The sequence below is a fragment of the Hypoxylon fragiforme genome (assembly GCF_022984875.1).
Source record: "Hypoxylon fragiforme strain CBS 206.31 chromosome Unknown GGS25scaffold_2, whole genome shotgun sequence".
Classification (NCBI taxonomy): Eukaryota; Fungi; Ascomycota; class Sordariomycetes; order Xylariales; family Hypoxylaceae; genus Hypoxylon; species Hypoxylon fragiforme.
In genome coordinates, this window is record NW_026054757.1 from 3,880,792 (window position 1) to 3,899,823 (window position 19,032).

General features: G+C 47.8%; 4 protein-coding genes across 4 annotated transcripts; 2 read left to right on the forward strand and 2 right to left on the reverse strand.

Moving 5' to 3' along the window:
• Positions 1-342: 342 nt before the first annotated feature.
• On the reverse strand, positions 343-1,511 carry GGS25DRAFT_148826 (uncharacterized protein). Its single transcript, XM_049256377.1, has 2 exons — positions 1,500-1,511; positions 343-1,438 (listed from the first exon to the last, which is right to left on the reverse strand). Exon 2 carries the CDS (start codon positions 1,368-1,370, stop codon positions 477-479), a length of 894 nt encoding a protein of 297 aa, XP_049120631.1. The 5' UTR covers positions 1,371-1,438; positions 1,500-1,511; the 3' UTR covers positions 343-476.
• Positions 1,512-3,515: 2,004 nt separating this feature from the next.
• Positions 3,516-5,239, forward strand: GGS25DRAFT_148841 (glycoside hydrolase family 16 protein). The gene is made up of 2 exons (XM_049256378.1): positions 3,516-4,699; positions 4,840-5,239. Exons 1-2 carry the CDS (start codon positions 3,843-3,845, stop codon positions 5,159-5,161), a joined length of 1,179 nt encoding a protein of 392 aa, XP_049120632.1. The 5' UTR covers positions 3,516-3,842; the 3' UTR covers positions 5,162-5,239.
• A 2,812-nt stretch (positions 5,240-8,051) lies between these two features.
• GGS25DRAFT_478372 (pyruvate dehydrogenase protein x component) lies at positions 8,052-9,774 on the reverse strand. The gene is made up of 2 exons (XM_049259932.1): positions 9,510-9,774; positions 8,052-9,427 (listed from the first exon to the last, which is right to left on the reverse strand). Exons 1-2 carry the CDS (start codon positions 9,586-9,588, stop codon positions 8,229-8,231), a joined length of 1,278 nt encoding a protein of 425 aa, XP_049120633.1. The 5' UTR covers positions 9,589-9,774; the 3' UTR covers positions 8,052-8,228.
• Positions 9,775-9,970: 196 nt separating this feature from the next.
• On the forward strand, positions 9,971-11,495 carry GGS25DRAFT_478373 (uncharacterized protein). The gene has a single exon (XM_049259933.1). It carries the CDS (start codon positions 10,093-10,095, stop codon positions 11,071-11,073), a length of 981 nt encoding a protein of 326 aa, XP_049120634.1. The 5' UTR covers positions 9,971-10,092; the 3' UTR covers positions 11,074-11,495.
• The last annotated feature ends 7,537 nt before the right edge of the window (positions 11,496-19,032 follow it).

A 19,032-nucleotide genomic window follows, 5' to 3' on the forward strand; every position in this document is an offset into this window, starting at 1 on the left:
ATCCTATAATACAAACAAGAGCCAAGCGTCAATGAATTTCGTCGACGAATACTTGGAATAAATACCCTGATAGATAGATGTGCGTATACGTAACCGTATTGAGGCGTGTGTGTGTGTTCTTGTTTGTTGTCCAAGTTACGAGCCAAGGAAACAAGCCCAACACATACATACACACCTCCTTCGATAAAACCAAAATGCAATGCAGGCATCCACGTTCCGAATATGCAAGGTTAGCCGTTCCTGTGGGTTGTAGTCATATACGTTTTTCTGTTCCTCCCTCCCTCTCTCCCTCTTTCTCTCTTACGTGCCCTTATGCCTAAACCGCAAAAGTTACATACCAACGCCGTGTGTCCTTAGATGCGCCATGCAGCTCCCCGCGCTCCCCGGTGAGTATGAGTAGCTCCTATGGAGCCACGAAGCCAAGAATATATCGTCTTTCCATCTGATTTGGTATCGGAAAGGGGATTAATGGTGTCCTAATCCCTGAGCCATGCTCTTCGCTTCTCTTCCTTCCTCGCCCGGCGCTTTTCTTTGAATTGTTTCAGCTCGGCTTTGGTAGGCTTCTTGCCTGATCGTTCTGCTTTCAGGCTTCGGCCGTCATGGGAATTGGCAGCGGCATCGACGTCAAAGAAGGCGTTCATCTGTCTCTTCGACTTAGCTTCATCGTTGTGTCGTTCCATACTCTGATCGGCGCCTTGCCACTTCCCGGTAAAGCGATTGAACGATCCTATGGCTGCATAGGCGGCCGACGAGTCCACCGCTTGGTCGCGTGCGACAACCCTCTCCTCGGGTTTCTGGGCATACCAGGCGGTCGGGTCATAGTCACCGTGGATCGCTGGGTTATAACCTCCAGCTGGTGGTTCCTCGTCCTTGGGAGGTTCCGCAACGCTAGTGGGTGCAGCGGGCGGCGCTTGCGATGCAGACGTGCTAGCGGTATCTTTGTTGGCTAGTCGAGGGTTTTCCCAGGTGGCTTCGTTCGTGAATCGATTGAAGAAAAAATAAGCTTGATTTGTCGCATCCCAATGGAAATCCCAGCCATCATCTTCTGTCGCAGGAGGCGGTTCATTTGGCAATGGAGGAGCGCTCGAGTCAGCTGCAGCGAATTCAGATCGCACAGGTGAAGCTTCACCGGACTCTAACGATTGAGAGGATTGAGCGGATGGAGACGAGGGTGGCGACGACTTGGCTGGGTAATCTGATGTAGGCTTATTTTCATCGGTAGGAGACTTGTCTGTTACAGGATCGTCGTAATTTTCAAGCTGGGACTTCGGTTGAGACATTGACAGGGATTGGTTCGTGATGGTGTTGTTATCCTTGGGCTGATCAGCAGCCGGTTCGGACGGGCCAGGTGAAGTGGGCGGTGCTGACATTATTTTGCGTATTGGGTATTGCGTTTTGCGACTTGCGATTTGCGACCAAAAGTATTTTGTTATTCTTTCTATGAAGATGTTAATAAGAGTGGTTACGACTTAGTCGGAGAATGATTGTCGAAAAGATACATGCTGACTGAATGTCACGGCAATTCCGGCTTTTTATTATAAAGGGGTGCCGTAAGTCAATTGATTCTGAGACGAGGCCAAGTACGAAAATGGTTATAGTTGATGCATCGTAAAGCTCCTGTATGGATAGAATGGAACTTTGGATGCGAGTTTCCTACTACGGTCTACGTTTATTTTCTTATCGGTTATCGGCACGGAGGATTATCGGCTTATTTCTAGTTATCTAGATTCTAGAACCTTGAGTAGAATCTTATGTACATACATAACTAGGTTAGAACCTTATGTAATAAAACGAATGGGTTTACGGAGTTAGGTTAATCCTTTTAATGACTTCAAGTTCTCAATTAAATAACCCTGCTGTGTGGCTGCCCGCGTGATCAACAACGGCCCATCTCAGATCCATCCGACAGACCCGATGTCCGTGCGAGGAACAGTTCGCTTATGTAACCACATGGTGCTTCAACGTTCTAATTTAATTTTCAACAAGTTTCAATGTCCAACTTGTACCTGAGTACTACTAGTAGTAGCTTGAGCCTTGAGGACATCAGTGAGGTACAGCACTGGGATACAACGTCGACTAACTTGAGGCCGGTAAAGTCAATTTGAACTTCTTTCACTTCACTCTTCGTCCCAACACCGAAAACCTGACACAAATCGTTCATCTTAGCACAGCCAATTATTTATGCGCTTTGTACTTTCAATAATTCAATACAGATCAACACGCAACCAATGATTCAATTCTTTCTTCAACAACATAGGTACCTACCTAGTACCTATGCAAACCAATAGGAGATTATGTACCTACACACAGAGGGATGCGTGACTTTCCTTTTCTTTCCAATATTTGCTCAGCGCCGGACTTAAGCGAGAAAATAAAAAAGCCACCGGAATGGAGGGCGTCAAATTATATCAGCCGCTCTCTTTCTAACTAGTGATCTTATGCCGGAATATTACCAGTTAAAGAGCGACAAACAAAGGTGGCCTCTTGTCAACTTTAAGGAAGTTCGGTTAATTACGCCAGTATGCTGTACCACACGTACTATGCACATACAGCCCTGATGTCGCTGCAAATGGCTGCCTCTTGCTCCACTTGGATGCTCTAGGCCCTCCTTGACCCTCACAGGAGCCTCTTACTAAAGCAAGAGGCTTTGTGTTCGTTGGAGACGAGATGTCAAGAGTTTCCGGTCAAATGCTACACCAGATGCATTGCAGCGGCCATAGCCCCCAAGAATATCTTGGGTATCCTAGGTATCCTACTTACCTAGTAGCACATTCTTAGGTATCCATGGATGACATTGGATGTAGGTCACTAGCTCATCGCAACATTGAATGTTGCTTGCTAGGTACCTTACTACATATACTAGGTAGGTACCTATGTAAACACCTTACGATGCCACCCAAACACCAGGGAAATTCGCCTCGTTACACCGGACCCACGATGAAAGCAAAGCTCAGCTCTTCCCCGCTGATCTTTCGATCTTTGGGTTTCTTGTCATCTCTTATTTCCATCCCTTTACAATAGTCAAAGTTGACCTATTTTATACCTTCAGTGTTGATATGAGCACAGTTTCACATCTACCGACTTGTCGTCTGGGCGCCGTGAAGATCATTGGCCCTATGGAAAATTTCATGCTAGTGTCTTCTTATTTTTATTTTATTTCTGTTTATGGTCTGATGGTTGAGCGTTGATGTTCAGAGATAACCACGTCTTCTCAACGTCGCATTTACAGCATTTATCCAACGGATATTCTCTAGGCATGCATAGCCTAGAGCATATCTAGGCGTAGAAGCTTCGGGCTTTCGAACGTGCCTTGATAACGCATACTGCTGATCCAACTTTCTTCCCCCATCTGGCATTGGTACGTGGGAATCCATTCCCACGCTATCTATCCATCATAGCACCGTATTCACGGATTCGTCTTCCGCACGAACACAAGACACGTAAACAGCCTTTCTTTCAGTTCTAGATGGAACATACAGGAGGCTTGGATGATCTCATCTATATGTCTGTGTCTCGGCGTGTGCAATAAATAATTCTATTTTGGGTGATGGTTGATTCGATACATATTTTGTCTTATTCTCCCATCTCCTTCAGCCCGAATTCCCTCTCATTTGTATAGTCTTCATTAGTGGGTCGGCTATCCGATGTTTTCTTCAAGTACATAATTTTTCAGCTATATTTGATCTTGTACACGAGACTTTTCTTTCATACATACATAAGGCTAGCTCCTTCGAACTGTGCGCATATTTTATGTGGTTTTGGGTACCTTATACACGTAAAAGGTAGCTGGTTAAGCTGAGGTCGGAATACACGGACATATACATATCCTCATAAACGTTGTGATGGGGTCCCCAAGGCTCTTCCACCCGTTCATAGTCGCTATCAGCTTGGTCCCGTTAGTTGTTACGGCTTTCCCAGAAGTTAGTGGCGATACATGCGATTGCTATCTCACCAATGGAAGTAGCAGCAACTGGTTTACGACACATAAATTCTTCGACTTTCGGGATAAATCAGGAGATGCTCGAGTACCAGCTCTCATTGACGACCCTACAGAGAGTAGTGAAGCCAGCGCCACTAACGATTACCTCCTTTCCGACGACTGGACTGGCTATTGGACTTTACAGAGTTGGAATAATTCTGCCTCGTTAGGGACCGACGTGGGCGATGCATCAATTCTCATGGTTCATTCTCCCAACAATGTCTATATAGAGAACAACGCAGACGAGAATGCCGATTCAAGTACATATTTAACAATGAGGACGGCACGCTTGGATGATTATCAATCGGCGTCCGAGTTCGAGTCAAACATACAAAACTACCATTTCCTGTCGGTGAGAATGTATGCGAGGACAACTGGCGCACCAGGCGCAGTAACGGCAATGTTCACATACAAGCAACTCGACAACTCCGATGACCTTACCGCAGTTCAAGAATCCGATCTAGAAATTAGAACACTCGACCCGCCCAATAGCGTTCAATACACAAACCAGCCATCGTATACTTCTCAGGGGCTCAACCTCGCAGATGCCACACGAAATGTAACGATACCGAAGGAGAGAGACTGGACGAACTGGGCAGTGTATCGCATGGATTGGAGTCCATCAGCCACAACGTGGTATATTGATGGCGATGAAGTCGCCTCGATTTCCTTCCAGACGCCACGTGATCCGAGTATGCTCATCTTCAACTCATGGTCAGAGTAAGTATCTGATTCCAAGCGCTGTCCTTTGTTTATGTCTGGGTCTGTCTAGAGAGCTAGCTGGACCAAACTATGCCCCCAAGGCTCACATGTGATCGCACATGCACAAAATATATTAGGAGTCAGCTAACCTCGTGTAGTGGCGGTTCCTGGACGGGTAATATGAGTGTAGGAAGCGAGGCACGTCTTCAAGTCCAGTGGATCGAACTTGTCTATAACACAACTGGCTCGGATTCTAATGGGAAAAAGACGAGGAGGGAGGAAACCGAAATCTTCAGCCAGATCGAAAAGAGAGATGGCCAGTTCTGTGAGAATGTTTGCAGTATCGACGAAACGTCAACAGTGGGAACTACGGTACTTATACAGGGCAGCAGCGCTTCGGGGCTGTTGAAACAGTTCGGGGGGCTCGAACCTATATATTTCGCCGTATCTGTACTATCTATGATTTTGGCTTTTTGGTAGATGGCGGTTAGACCCACGGCGTTGGAATTGTTTTCAAAATCAGGACTGTTCTCTACGATGCAGGAAAGCATCTAGCCTACCTAGGTAGATATCCGCCTTCGGAATGGTGGGAATGTCACAAAGGGAGATATTTCTCAGTGTTTCTTACTGAAGTGCCTAGTGCTTAGATCGAGGAATTTTCGAAATCTTAATAGTCGGGATCAGCTGCCTGCTGGAACCATCATCGTCGTGTCTAGCACGCTTCTGATGGTACGCCACCACGTGGTCATAAATATCTGCATTGCTATTGCACACAAGTCAAGCTTCTTGAACTCGGCCTACACGGTGAGATAACAGCGCCAAGGTCGAGAGGGTACATCATATCGTTACTTGTTTAAGCTGTAGGTACCTGCCTACCTACCTACCTACCTACCTAGTGCGGCGATGTAGGTAATCTAGCCTCTTTCCACGAAGATATATTCCCAAATTGGCGTGTTGGTATGATAGTAACATAGGTACCTAGGGGCTGTGATCAGGTGCGGCATACCTCAGGCACCTCTGTATGAGGCCTCCTAATTTCTGGCGGTTCGCTACAGTATACCTATGATTGGTCGCCTACTCGTCCGGGGGCGGGCGGGTTCGGAAGCAGGCGTGGTGTATATGTTGTGTACCGTCGTGCGCTTTATTGCCCAATCGGAATGAATTCTCCGAAGATGGACATTGGTGATGCTTTTGACTGGGCAGGTACGCAGGGAGGGAGGGAGGGAGGGAGGTGTATAGTAAGCATATAACTACCTAGCTCTTAGCCTGGCATTGGATTCGGGCATGGCATAGGATAGGTAGATATATGATCTAATGGCACGTTCCTTGAGGATATGTGTGGCCTGGGTGCACTTGATCGCCTCGTCTAGGCCATGTTGGATGTCGTAGGTACATGCGTTTGTAGGCGACGCTTGGGAGGAGCTGTTGCGTGGGTTTTCTTCATATTGATAGTATAGATAGAGCAGGTACCTGCCGAAGTATTCAGTAGGTATATCGCCGATATAGCTATTGGTAGGTATTCTGTTTCGGTGTGAGTCTTGGTGCTCTGATGAGGTTGGCCTGTCTCTTGGCTACTAGGCAGGTGGTATTGAGTCCTTCTGAGCTCTGCGCTTTCTCATCTTGTCATGGTCATCGTGTGTGTGTGTGTCCCAGTAGTACGATGGGCGGATATGCCGAGCTAGATGTTAGAGAGTCGCTGGTCCGTTATTTACACGCCTGGTCCTGGCCCCAGGACTTGAGGAGGTAGGTAGGTAGGTAGGTAGGTAGGTAGGTAGGTAGGTAGGTATAGGCAAGTGACTAAGGGCACTGAAGTTAGAAAACAGAACAATGGTCTTCGTGTCGTGATCTTGATATATTCATACGCCCCCTGATCCTCTAGACGCGGACGTATGGATAGCTCAAATGATGTGAGAGCCGTTGAACAGGAGTTTCTGCACATCTTCTCTAGAGATACGTACCTATCAAGACTCCAAGCAACTTCGAAGACAAGAGAAATAGCAGAGGGTGGTGTTTTTATATGTGGCACTGGGTGGTCCATTATACCCCTTTTATCCTTTGATAGAATCTGCGCACTATTAGGTAGGTAGGAAAGTGCATCATAGCCTAGGCACAATGCATCAAGGGGTAGGTAACATGCACTGCATAGGTCTAGCCCTAGGTACCAAGATCTGATTTCCCCATAATAACTACTCCTAGATTCAAATAGTATCTTGACCGAACTACTAAGTCGGTAGGCATTGACGTCGTAGCCATCGAGGCGGGAAATGCTTGACGGTGACATTCTAATCTCGCTTAGGAACCGTCCAGATCTCCTTTGCCTCCGAGCACTGCCTATTCCGGCTGACGTCTCGACTACCTACCTAAGAGATCACCGGCAAGGATTGTCTGGCCCGCTCCAGAGCGTTGGGGCCGGGCTTTCGGTGGTTGCTGTATCGCGGCATCCGGGTAATCAGAACTACGATACCTATCCTTCTTCGCGTCTAGTACCTACCTGTACATACAAGGTAGGTGGATATGTATAAAAGCACTGTCTCATCCCAACTGTCTCTCTGTAACCCAATTATTCGATTTAGCTATCCAAGCAGAAGCATACACCTAGCCCCCTCCCAACCATGAAAGCCTCAACCCCTTTCCTCCTCCTTTTTCTCTCCCTAAACCCACCTCCCTAAAGCTAACTCGCCCAACAGACCCCGCAGCCGGCGGCAACGCCTACGGGGGGTCCTCCGCAACGGCCGGCATCAAAGCCGTCGCGAGCCAAGCAAATCCTCCTTCCCGACGAGAAGCGTCCGGACACGGCGGCGGTGATGGTGGTGGTAGGTAGGTACTCGCAGATCAAGGACGACGCGTTCTGCGGCGGGCCGGCACGAGTGAGACGGCCTTCTGAACGTGGGCGCGAACGTCGAAGCGATTGTCTGTCTTCGTGGGAGACCCGAGGAATGTGCCGGGGCTGTCGGCACTGGGGGTGTGAGTTCTCCCCCCCTTTTCTTTTCTTGTTAGGTAGGTATTTACGCTATATCACCAGTTCGCCGCCCGTCCCGCCGGATACACGTGCCCCGTGTACGCGGACAGGATCAGGTCGTACTGCGATGCCGAGGACCCGTACGTACTGTACGTACTGCTCCAACGGCAACAACGCCCAGCACCACTAGCAGTACCTACGTACAGATAGATCTACGGGCAGCAAGCGCTGGCTTTTGTGAGGCAGAAGCTCGGTTCTCTGGAGGTAATAGGTAGCTGCCGGAGACCTACCGGATCTGTTTGATCAATTCTTTTGGTAGGGTGGGGGTTTCCGCGCTTCGTTCGCGTGATGGGTGATTTGTACATACTGTAGCAAATCCGCACAATATCCAAAATTATATGTATCAGTAATGCAGAATCAGTAATAATTCCCTCACATGGCCAAAAAAAAGGCCTCTCGAATAATCATCATCATCATCAAGTATATCGTGGATATTTCTAATAATATAATCTATCAATGCTTTCAAGTCAACACTGTAGACTTTATAATTACATTTGCCCCCTCGCTCCAAGAACTCTCTTTCCTTTCCTATAAGACAAGTCGGCCTGGCTCGCCTTCCAGCACCGTCTTGACTCTTTGCAGGAACGCCTTCGCTCTTCGCTCCTCGGTCTTGGGTACCGTGAGGCTGAACACATTGGAGCCAGTGGAGATACCTGATTGCGAGCCGGTCCTCTGCGGCCTCGGGGCGGGCTTCTTGGCTGTGTCTGCCAAGAAGTCGATAATGTCGACCTTGGCTTTCGGCTTAGGTGCAACACCAGTGAATGATGAGGGAGGCACGGCCGATATTTGAGGAAGGTAGTAACCCACGGAGCCGCTCGGGCTAGCCTTGTCTAATCCCAAGACTTGGTTGAAAAGCTCGTCAGCTGTGGGCTTGTAGTTGGATGGTAGAGGTAAGTTGTCGTTGGCCACTTCAGTAGCCCTTGCGATGAAAGTGGACAGCGGTACGAATGTATCAAGTGTACTCTCGATCTTCTTCTGCACTTCGATGACTGTTGCCAGCGAGATAGGCAGCGTCACTAGCAAGTCCTGAGGCACTTCTGGCACGGCGGACTTCTCTGCCTTCTTTGGCGCTTCCTTAGGCGCAGCAATCTTGATGTTGGAGAGGTCAAGGTGCGAATTGTGATCGAACCGCGCCTTGATTTCTTCTGGCCTGCTAGAAGACACGGTGCCAAGGTATGCGAGAACATCGCCCTTCAGCAGCCGCCCAGCAGGGCCCGTAGGCGTCATCTCACTAATAGCAGATTCGTCCAGCTTGTGCTCCTTGATTAGGTGCTCTACTGATGGGTACAGAGGGTATTTCTGCGGTGCTGCTTTGCTCCCAGACTTCTTAGGCCCAGCGGCCTTCTTCTCTGGTGTAGCGCCCTTGGATTCCTGCTGCCGTGGTGGCTCTTCTTTCTTGGTTTCCTTCGGCTGCGCGGTTTTTTCATCGGCGGGGAGTTCTAATTTGCTAATATCGTCTCCGGACTCAGCAACCACACCAATTCGGGTGCCAACCTGAATGTTCTTGCTTCCATCGCCGTGCATGATCTTCATGATTATTCCGTCATCCTGAGCCTCAACGTCCATGGTCGCTTTGTCGGTTTCGATCTCGAGTAGAACATCGCCGGCAGAAAATGAATCACCCTCCTTCAGTTTCCAGGTTGCGATATTGCCCTCGGTCATAGTTGGCGATAAGGCTGGCATCGTGAAGTTTTGTGCGGCCAATGAGGCGGCGCATGTGCGAAAACCTGCGCGATGCTTATTAGCTACTGGATATCGAAGAAAAAAGAAAAAAAAAAAAAAAAAAAAAAAGAAGTGAAATAAAAATACCTCGTGTTGCGACATCTTGAGTTACCCGCCGACTTACAAGCCGTGTTGACAGGCGAGTCGCATTTGCGAAGGACGCCATTGTGGGCTTGTGTAGAAGAAAGGTGAAGCTCAATTGAGCCTTTTTTGTCCCTCTCTTCTTTTTGTCGAGGTGATAATATGTACTGTAACTACTAACTACCAATTCGGACAGCTTACGAGGTTGTTGGGGATGCTCCGGTCCCAACCGAAATCATTAAATAAAAATAATTAAATAATTAAATCGGAGCTGGAGATCGGAAATGTAAGGGACGCTATAAAGTTTTACCGTTTCCCAACCTACAAGCTTAGTTAGTTATCTCCGAAATCCCTGAACCTAGCCTAAGACCCCTGTAAGACCTGTGAGTAGCCCCATTTTAAAAAGGCTAGTGTACGTATCTACCTACTAGGTACACTACATGTAGTAACTAGTTAATCTCCACTCTTTTTCTCCAAACATTGAAGCTTCAAACTTTGGAGTTGAGAATTCTCTGATATACAACATACAACATATTCTCACAACATTACGTACTGATTAGGATCTGCTTCTTCCAACCTACGAGACTCAATGGCTACCCTAATGCCAATATGTCGCGGATGCTCGCGCCTATTGTACCGAACCTCACTTCAACAGCCAAAGTTCGTTCGAGCAAGTACATTGAGTCGCATGTTCGCAACAACTAGGGTCAGAGCAGCAGCTCCATTTCAAAAGTCCAAAGCAATCCCAACTACAGCATCTCCCAAATCAATCCCTACTACACCTTTAAAAAGGCCCCCACAAACTCCCCTGTTAAGCTATGCGCAGCAGCTTGCTAACAAGCCCGTCCCGACGACCCTGTACGAGACAGGGCCTCAGGGGGTGTTCCTGTGCTCAAGCTACATTGCTGGTCTCGTCAGTTTCGGTGCCGCAGGCATAAATATATGGTTCAACGTCTATAATGTGCCAGAGGGAATACACTGGGTTGCCCCTGTCGCGTTCGGCATCATGGGGGTCATCATGGCCGCCATTGGCACCAGGTTTGCCCTCATGCCAGCAGGCGCCATACGCTCTATCAAAGTGCTGCCGGCCCGGCCTGGCAAGGCACCTGTTTCAATTGCGAAATCAGCCACGTTAGAGAATATACCTGTTCGCCTCGAAGTTGAGGTGCGGCGCAACTTCCCCATCCCAGGCAGCACAATCCGGCGCTTTCAAGTCAACCCCGACAAGGTGGTCATGAAAGCGCCCATGTACAATCGCCCGCCAGCCACCTCAGAGTACGACAGCGTGCTGCAGAAGCAGCAGGAGGAAGCCCGACGGAAACAGGCACGCCAGTATGATATGGACCACTTGATGACGGCACCGTTTCGGCATGGCTTCCAAGCCTTCTCGATGCTGTTCGCAAACTTCCGCCGTGGCTTGACCGGAGAGGGCTTTGCCCCTGTGACCATCGATGAGACCAACTACAAGCTGGACATCACGTCGGCCTACGCGCTGGAGGACGGGAGAGCTTTGGACAGGATCGTAAGAATTGAAGAGGACCCTGGGTTATCCCGTCTGTTCTATAAGTAGTTCACCAAGTTGTGGAAAATACAAGAAGCTTTGTTCGATTAAATTAGGATTTTTCGGCCTCGCGTGTACCTCATTACTGCCTTTGGGATCTCTCTAGCACTTTGCTCTGCATAATTCTGCTGTGTTTCGATATGTCAAAGTAAGATATATAAAAGAGTCAAGGGATTTACATCGCTAGCAAGCTTTGCCGCTCTATCTTCATCGATCCGGGGAAAGCTGTCTATGTAGATAGGCACTGAGCTTAATATGAACAATCCCGGGAGCTGTCGAGTTAAGCAGACAGAATATAAAACGATGGTGCTGTGGAAGAAAGGCTCCTTTTCACTTAGTTATATGCATATAGTATACTACCTAAGGTAGGCACATGAGGCGAGCAAACACCAGCGCCCAACGCTCTTAACTAAAGCCTACCTACCTAGACGCCAGATTTAAAGACTGGGGATGGCTGCATGAGAATGAAGTTCAGGCCGAACACCCCGTTCGCACGCATAGATAGGTATATTGTATATATCTAGGTATACGAAGACCTTGCTTGCGAGATCCACGCCGATTCCTCCATATCCTACACCCCAGCTTACTCTCGAGACGTTACCTACCCCTTTAACCCAACAACCTCTAAGCCACCCACTAGCCCCATGCACTCCACGAATTCTCCAAACATAGAGAACGGCGAGGCACCCAGAGGACCATATCTAGGCAGGTACCTAGGATTTCATAACCTGCTCGAGAAGGCATATGAGTATTTCGAGCGGAATGAAAAAAGCAGAGGAGGGAGAAACGAAACAGAAGATGCCTAAACAAGTGCCCAAGCTGGTAGTAAAGGAAGATCTCACATCGTCGACAGGTAACTCCTATTTCCTATAGACACGAGTAGTCATAGGTAGGTAGCAGTTACCTAACCTACAGACTTAAAGAGAAGCGAACATTTAAAAACTGCGACACGTAGAATAGTACGTGAGCGCAGGTATGTACCTAGGCAGGTAGATAGTGTACCGTGCTCGCCGACTTATGCCCCAAGCCCCCCTATCCTCGAAGCCCACCGGGCGTGCTGGGTAGACGATGCTCTACGCGTGCATAGGTGCACATTCGACAGCAGAATCCTCACCTCACTCTCTACCTCTAAGGTTGGCAGTCTTAATCTAGGTACGATAGACTGAAAACACACTAGGTAGGTTCCCCCTGGATGCCTAGATAAAACGTCACTGGTTTTCGGTATCCGGTTCTCCGCCATTAATAAACACCTAGGTTAGGTAGGTAGGTTCCCAAAGCCGGGAAAGGGTAGGTTTTTACTTGCTTACACCTCATACGATGCCGCTCCCCTAGCCGGCCTCTTCTCGTGAAAGATGAGTGGCGATTGAGAGCTTAAAGGGGGGAGGGTAAACGGGATAGGCATCCGTCGGCCAGCCTACTACCTACTTACCTACATGCCTACCTACCTAGGTACTCTTTGAACCACATAACAACTTTCTACAGGCACTGACCTTCACACATATCTTGCCCTGGGTAACCCAGTAGGTAGGTTAAAACCCCCAAAAGCCAAACCCAACAACGTCATTCCCAAGTGGTCACTCGTTTCACAATCCTCGCTGCTTATTGCCAGGCCTTGTTAACAACAGCCAATACCTATACCTATACTCACATACCTACATACCTACCTATGAACCGTACGCCTCCACGTCTTACTTATACGATAAGCCCAGACACACACACACACACACACACACGCACAGCCCCCATAATCCTCCAGAGGGAGGGGGGGGGAGGGCACTCACCTACTAGATACACGGAGATGATGAAGAACGGCAACAGCATCCGAAAACACCTTCCCCACACATCTACCTACTTCAAGAAAAGGATCTATTATCTATATATCTACCTACCTATTTATATTCCATAGGCGGAGATTGATTTTCTCCGCCGGAGCCCGCTCCAGCAGATCAGCGCTACCTAGGTAGGTAGGTATCTGGCCGGCGGTAGGTATGTACATACCTGCTTACATACCTACATAGCAGCCAACCTATCTATCTATCTAATCTAACCTAACCTAATGCATACTTGGGTACCTAGTTATATATTTAAAGACAGCCAAATAAATGGGGATGGGAAGGAAGGAAGGCCGACAGACGAGCAAACTGGACTGGACTGGCTAGCCGTCTCCTTCCTCGCGGCGGCAAAGCGGCTTAGGAATTATGTAGGGGTTTTTTTTTCCAGATCCCCATCGATGGATCGCATAAACTTCCTGGTAACTATACCTAGGTATTATCATAAGCAAAAAAAAAAAAAAAAAAAAAAAAAAAAAAAAAAAAAAAAGTATCCAAAAACCAGGCGGCACTCATGTCCGGAGCGCAGCTAGCTACCTATATCCAAAACCTTTGTAGACGTGTCCCGCACCTTGGCGGCATGTTAGGAGGCGATCTGTATCGGTTATGTCGGACCCCCCCCCTGCTTTGGTTGTATGTATCGGGGAATACCTAGTTACTGCACACTATTCTATTCGCCCTATATGAATGCCCAGCCCTAGGTTCGCATCCGATCGCGATTCCGCTGGCACGGAGAGATAGAGAGAGAGAGAGAGAGAGACAGAAGCCCGAGGATTGCTCTTGGACGGCAAACCGTATCGAGTCGTTGTTGTCCGAGCAGTAAGTAAGTACCTTTAGCTACCTACACTACACTACCCATACATAAAGTCCCCCAAGGCAAGAAGAAGTGGCAATTGTGCTTACCTATACTATGTATACTCTTGTCAGACATGTGCCATTGATTGCCCGCCTCTCCGGACAACCAGCGCGGCAACGCGGCACCTCTGCCCAGACTATAGCGCGTAGCACAAATGGGGAAGAGAAAGGGGGAGGAGAAAAAAGAATTAAAAAAAATATTCTTGTTACGCCAGCTCGGTCGTGGCGTTCGGCATCGCCTACCTACAACATGTCGACATGTCATAAATAAAAACGGGATTGGAATTCGAACGGGACGGTGGCACAAAGTGCTTGCATAGGGTAGATACAATGTGCTTTCTTTGAGAAGGAAAATTTCGAAGACTCTATGTAGATGTCCTTCCCCCCCCAACAATAACTACATGTGCATACATACGCCCAGCTTGAAGCAAACAACCTACCTAGGTTAGGTAGGTAGGCAGTTACCCGATATCTCGGACAGAGATACGGCTGTCAAAGCTGTCAGACCCTTGGAAAGCACGTGTGGTTGTGGATTCGAAGGCAAGAAAGAAATTGTGGCGAAGGTTCAACGGGCCTGGCTGTATCGCGTACGTACATTGTCTGTTATGTGGGTATGTACTACTATATCTGAGGTAGTACGTCTGGTATGTGGTGCTGACATCGCCTGAGTATTATCTATAGTCAGGCGCCTGTGCTCACCAAACGACAAACTACTGCTTACCTATGTAGAGCCTCAACAAGGATAATTGGAGCATCCTTGTATCGCGTAACTACCTATATAAGCGTCTTGTTTGATAAGGCTACCGCGAGCGACTGGTTTCCATACATTTTGGTTTCACCGACGTACCTAGTCGTATAAAAGATGAGGCACGTATGTAACGACATCGTACCAGCTTACGTATGTATGTATGTATGTATGTATGTATGTGGTGGGTTAAAGATTGCGAGATACCGATGTATCCAGATAAAAAACGATCCAGATCACACGTTGCTGTAGCTGGCCCTACCGTTATCACCACGGTCCTTCGATATGGAACGGGAACATACAGAAGACAGGCGGCTAGTTTCAGAAGTCTCGGGGCGTCGTTGCACAAGGTCCCGACTCGGTGGCTTGCCGAGAGCGGCACGCTACGAATGGTCTAACGGTCTGTAAGGGGCTACGAAGCGCCACGATTCGATGTATAGCGACCGATTTGTATCGGACCATGATTCTCAGCATGACCTCTCCTAAGGGAACGATAAGGATCGAGCGACACTCATGCCAAGAAATAATAGGGCATACCGAACTCATCGTACAAAACTTATGGCCGTATGATCTACTTGGGGTAGTGAAGACCTTCCCATTCAATCTTAGTAAGGTTAGTTCATTAGATAGATTCCGTGGTGTTGCAAGAATCTACCCATGATAATACCCAAGATAGTAGAATATCTACAAGAGCGCGATCGAGTTGATCAAGATCGATAGCGATAGGATATATATATATTTTGCCCAGCACCCTTGGCGCTCAAAAGGGGTTGTTGGGCTCAGCAGAATTTTATCATGTCGTGTAGCAGGTGTAGCAGGTGTGGCAGGTGTAGCAGTAAGTCACCTAAGGAGGAGTCAGCCACGAAGCAGTCAGATATTCAAGTTGTGTTTCGTAACACGACATTCTTCTCCCGGTGTCGTCATTGAATCCTTGATCCTTGAATTTGGTGTCCTAGTCTAGATAGTCGAGGCTGTCAGATTCCCGTGACCATTGTCAGCCGCGCATGTAGTGCTTGTCGCTGAGTGGCTAGATGGTTCCCCACGCGATCGAATTCAAGATCCAATTCGAAATCCTTGTCGCCCCTCACTTTGTAGACTACCCTAGGTTAGGTACTAACCTAGAAGGCTGGTAGGCTGGTAGGCTGGTGCTAAGTACCTAAGGTAACTTTCGCGGCTTTTCCTCATTAGCCGATATGTACGAAGGGATTGGATCGACTATCGCTCGGACAGGGATTTGGGTTAGGTGATTTTTTTGATGCCACTCTTCTCTGCACTACGACAATGCCATACATCCATCCACCAGACTGATACACAACAGCATAGGCAATCAAACAAGATTTTATACGTCTTCACCGCAAATCGAAGTTGTATAATCTGCAATGGCGCGGTGACATAAACGGAGGATTAATTATGCTGGTATGGCTGTCTTTCCTGAAGTTTCTTGTTAAGGCGATCATATGGTTATTGCCAGTTAGTTAGCCCCTAGCCCCTACCGGCACCTACCTAAGGTAGGGATGGGACTCATGGGAGTAGTAGTGTTAGTAGCTATAAACGCGAGCGAATGAATTGGGGGGCTAACAAGAACAAGACATATACATATATGTATGTAAGAAGAAGAACAGAAGGATGATAACAAGGATGGTTTGCTGCAAATGCAAGCCAAAGCTGCGGAAGAATTTTTCCTCAAGGTCGACGAACATCGAGGCGGTGAGTATCGAATGGGGGTGTATGGCGTTGGCTAGAAGAACAAGATGCGACATTGTTTGGAACGTCGAAGCGCCAGCGACCAGGCTGGTCTGCGAGGCAAAGCCAGGCAGGTCATCCGTTTGGCCGTCAAGGTTTCAATATACCCATGGATCAATGTGTATTGTATTGTAATTTGTACATATACTGTAAGTACCCAGGATACCTAGGACACCTAGGGTAGGTAATAGGTAAATCTGTCTCGGGAAGTCGGGGTACTATACTCAATATCTCATTGATGTAGCGGCATTGTAGCCCTGCTAGGTAGAGATAGGTATGGATGGATGAAAATGATGTGGGGGGTAGATGAACTGATCGGTGTCTCTTGCTACTGGTCAGTTGACCTAGGGATACATTAGCAACCTATGAGGTAGGTCTATAAGGTAGGTGGGGGAGGGGAACTTGGGAGGAGGAGGGGTTCAAGAGATCTTCTAAATTCTTTTCCATTTTTTGTTGGTAGGGGGTTTTCTATTTTGGTGCTGGTGTGGTTAAACGACGTAAGGGTGCATAGTACCCAGTACTTAGGTGTGTGTAGTAGCCAGAATGGATCTATTATGGCAATTAGTAGCTGGGATAGGTAGATAGTACATACCTACCCTAGCCAAGCGTCTAATCGTGTATACTTTATTGCGAAACAGCCGCAGATGGCGCCGTAGATAATGATAATGATAAGGATGGAAAAAGACAAATGCCAGAAAAGCATATCTCCAAAGCTGCATATTTACATACAAATTTACATATGAAAGTTAATCCCTTAAGTAGTACACATACTCAGTCTGCATCATCCTTCGTCAGCTTGACAGGATGTAGGTATAATATGATATGTTATGTAGGTGAACCGTGAACCTACCGGTCCATATGCGAGTGTATATATATATACCTACATCCTCATGTTTGTATGCATACGTGTATTGATGGATAGGGATAGGTAACCTACGTATACACCTACCTACCTTAGGTAAGGTAACTTGGTATGTAAGTATGTAAATCTCCCAATCACACAGGCGTTGGGTTATAGAAGCCTTGCCTGTTACGGCTGGGCTGTAGAAATGCACCTCGGCTTATGCTTACAACGATGCCACGACCATTGAAACTAAATGGATTGGATGAACTGAGTTTCATGCAGTGTTGGCCGAGATTTGTCTGCCGATACAAAGTGTTCGGGACTGCAGACTCAAACCAGACCAACTTGCATTCTGCATATGAGACCATTCAGTGGCTTGCTGGCTGAACCGTCTGGAACACGCCTCTTTGACGGATGCATTTCGACGGACAATGGCGAGCGAAATTTTCTCCTCGTTGATAAGTACAGGACACCTTTTTTTGACCTGCAGATGCAGTGGTTTAGGTGAGGTGACACGGCAGCCTAACATGGTGAAGGATCCTACCATCTTAGGTCTTCCGGTATTGGGAATAATTTGTTCAAAAGGCTAGCCACTCACCAAGTAGTTGCTATTATCGCCCAGTCTTGGCTCGCACTACTTATTCAAGCTCTGCTCGTATCGTATTTGTGATAGGCCCATACCTAGGGTAGGTCAATTTGTTGCGTCGCCTACCGCATTCTGGCGCCTTCTTCTTGACCTATCCCTAGGTAAATATTCCAGTAGAACACCTAGTAGAACATCTAGTTCGGCGACAGCGAGCGGGATTGGGGCAACTTGATTTATTTTTATTTTTTGAGTTTCTAGTAGAATCAGTCTGGCCCTGCCAAGCTAGCGGAATTTAAAGGAAGCTAAGCGTGACACATCCTCGTGATGACGGACAGTGTCGGAACTGTGAAGACTGCGGCCGAGGACTTGAAATCGTGTACACCTATGTAGGTGGTACCGTATGTTGAAGCTATTCTGACGACATCTGGAGCGTTCAATGAGTTAAAAATTGTTAGAACATCGCGCTACTATCTTGAGTTGGGAGCGGTGTGAGACTCGAAGAGGAGAAAATTGTCAATCTGCCCAAGAAAATTAGGCGAAGACGTTGCGAAGCGGTGTGACTGGTACACGGTAGTTGCTGTGTTCGCAAGACTTTTCAAAATTGATCGAGGTTGCCGAGATACATGTGCAATAGGCGCCGAAGGTGTCGGGGCTATCAAGTACACTACACCGCACCGCAATTCGGTGGCATCCACGGCGGTACAACTGCAGGGTTCCGTCGGTTCCGTATGTTGCTTAACTTGGGGCCTTTTCGGGTCTTGATAAGAGATATACATACCTAGATGCACATCATACCTATGTAGTAGTATGGTCCTTCGTACCCTATACTAAACGGGAGATCTGTCGATTCAATGTTCCTTTCTTCTATGTAGGCATTGTACTTCGTAGACTTGTCTTACTTGGATGTAGTCGAGTCTCGTCATACCGCTAGCGGCGGGGTGGTGAGATAGATCACGGCCAAACGGGGGTTTTAGGCCTCATGTTGTTGAACATCACTGCCACGAGGGAGCAAGTTGATAGACGGCATCGTCCTAGCCTCGATCTTTTTACACGGGCAAATCGTGCCACCCCCACTGGCTTTACCCCTCTTGTCGACGCCCTATGATTGCTTTCTACCGACTGATCTATAGTCGGTAATACGAATGCCATCTAGGGAGTCCTGAGTGTCATATGCATTACCTGAAACACATGCAAAAAAGAAGTAGCCACGCGTTTGCGGCGATCCTGTCAGTTACGAACCGGCGAATGTAGCAGGAGATGAGATAGTGGAGACGGCAGACAACTTCGCGGGGTTGACTTGGAAGCAAGATGACATTATTTTCAACCAACCACATAGCCCACACCGATGAGCGTCTCACGATGAGAT

What these genes read in the sequence shown, in the direction of transcription:
- GGS25DRAFT_148826 (XM_049256377.1), bottom strand. Translation starts at nt 1,370, where the DNA reads ATGTCAGCACCGCCCACTTCACCTGGCCCGTCCGAACCGGCTGCTGAT.
- GGS25DRAFT_148841 (XM_049256378.1), top strand. Translation starts at nt 3,843, where the DNA reads ATGGGGTCCCCAAGGCTCTTCCACCCGTTCATAGTCGCTATCAGCTTG. An exon ending in ATCTTCAACTCATGGTCAGA is followed by an intron (nt 4,700 to 4,839) that starts GTAAGTATCTGA and finishes AACCTCGTGTAG; the next exon opens with TGGCGGTTCCTGGACGGGTA.
- GGS25DRAFT_478372 (XM_049259932.1), bottom strand. Translation starts at nt 9,588, where the DNA reads ATGGCGTCCTTCGCAAATGCGACTCGCCTGTCAACACGGCTTGTAAGT. An exon ending in TCAAGATGTCGCAACACGAG is followed by an intron (nt 9,428 to 9,509) that starts GTATTTTTATTT and finishes AGCATCGCGCAG; the next exon opens with GTTTTCGCACATGCGCCGCC.
- GGS25DRAFT_478373 (XM_049259933.1), top strand. Translation starts at nt 10,093, where the DNA reads ATGGCTACCCTAATGCCAATATGTCGCGGATGCTCGCGCCTATTGTAC.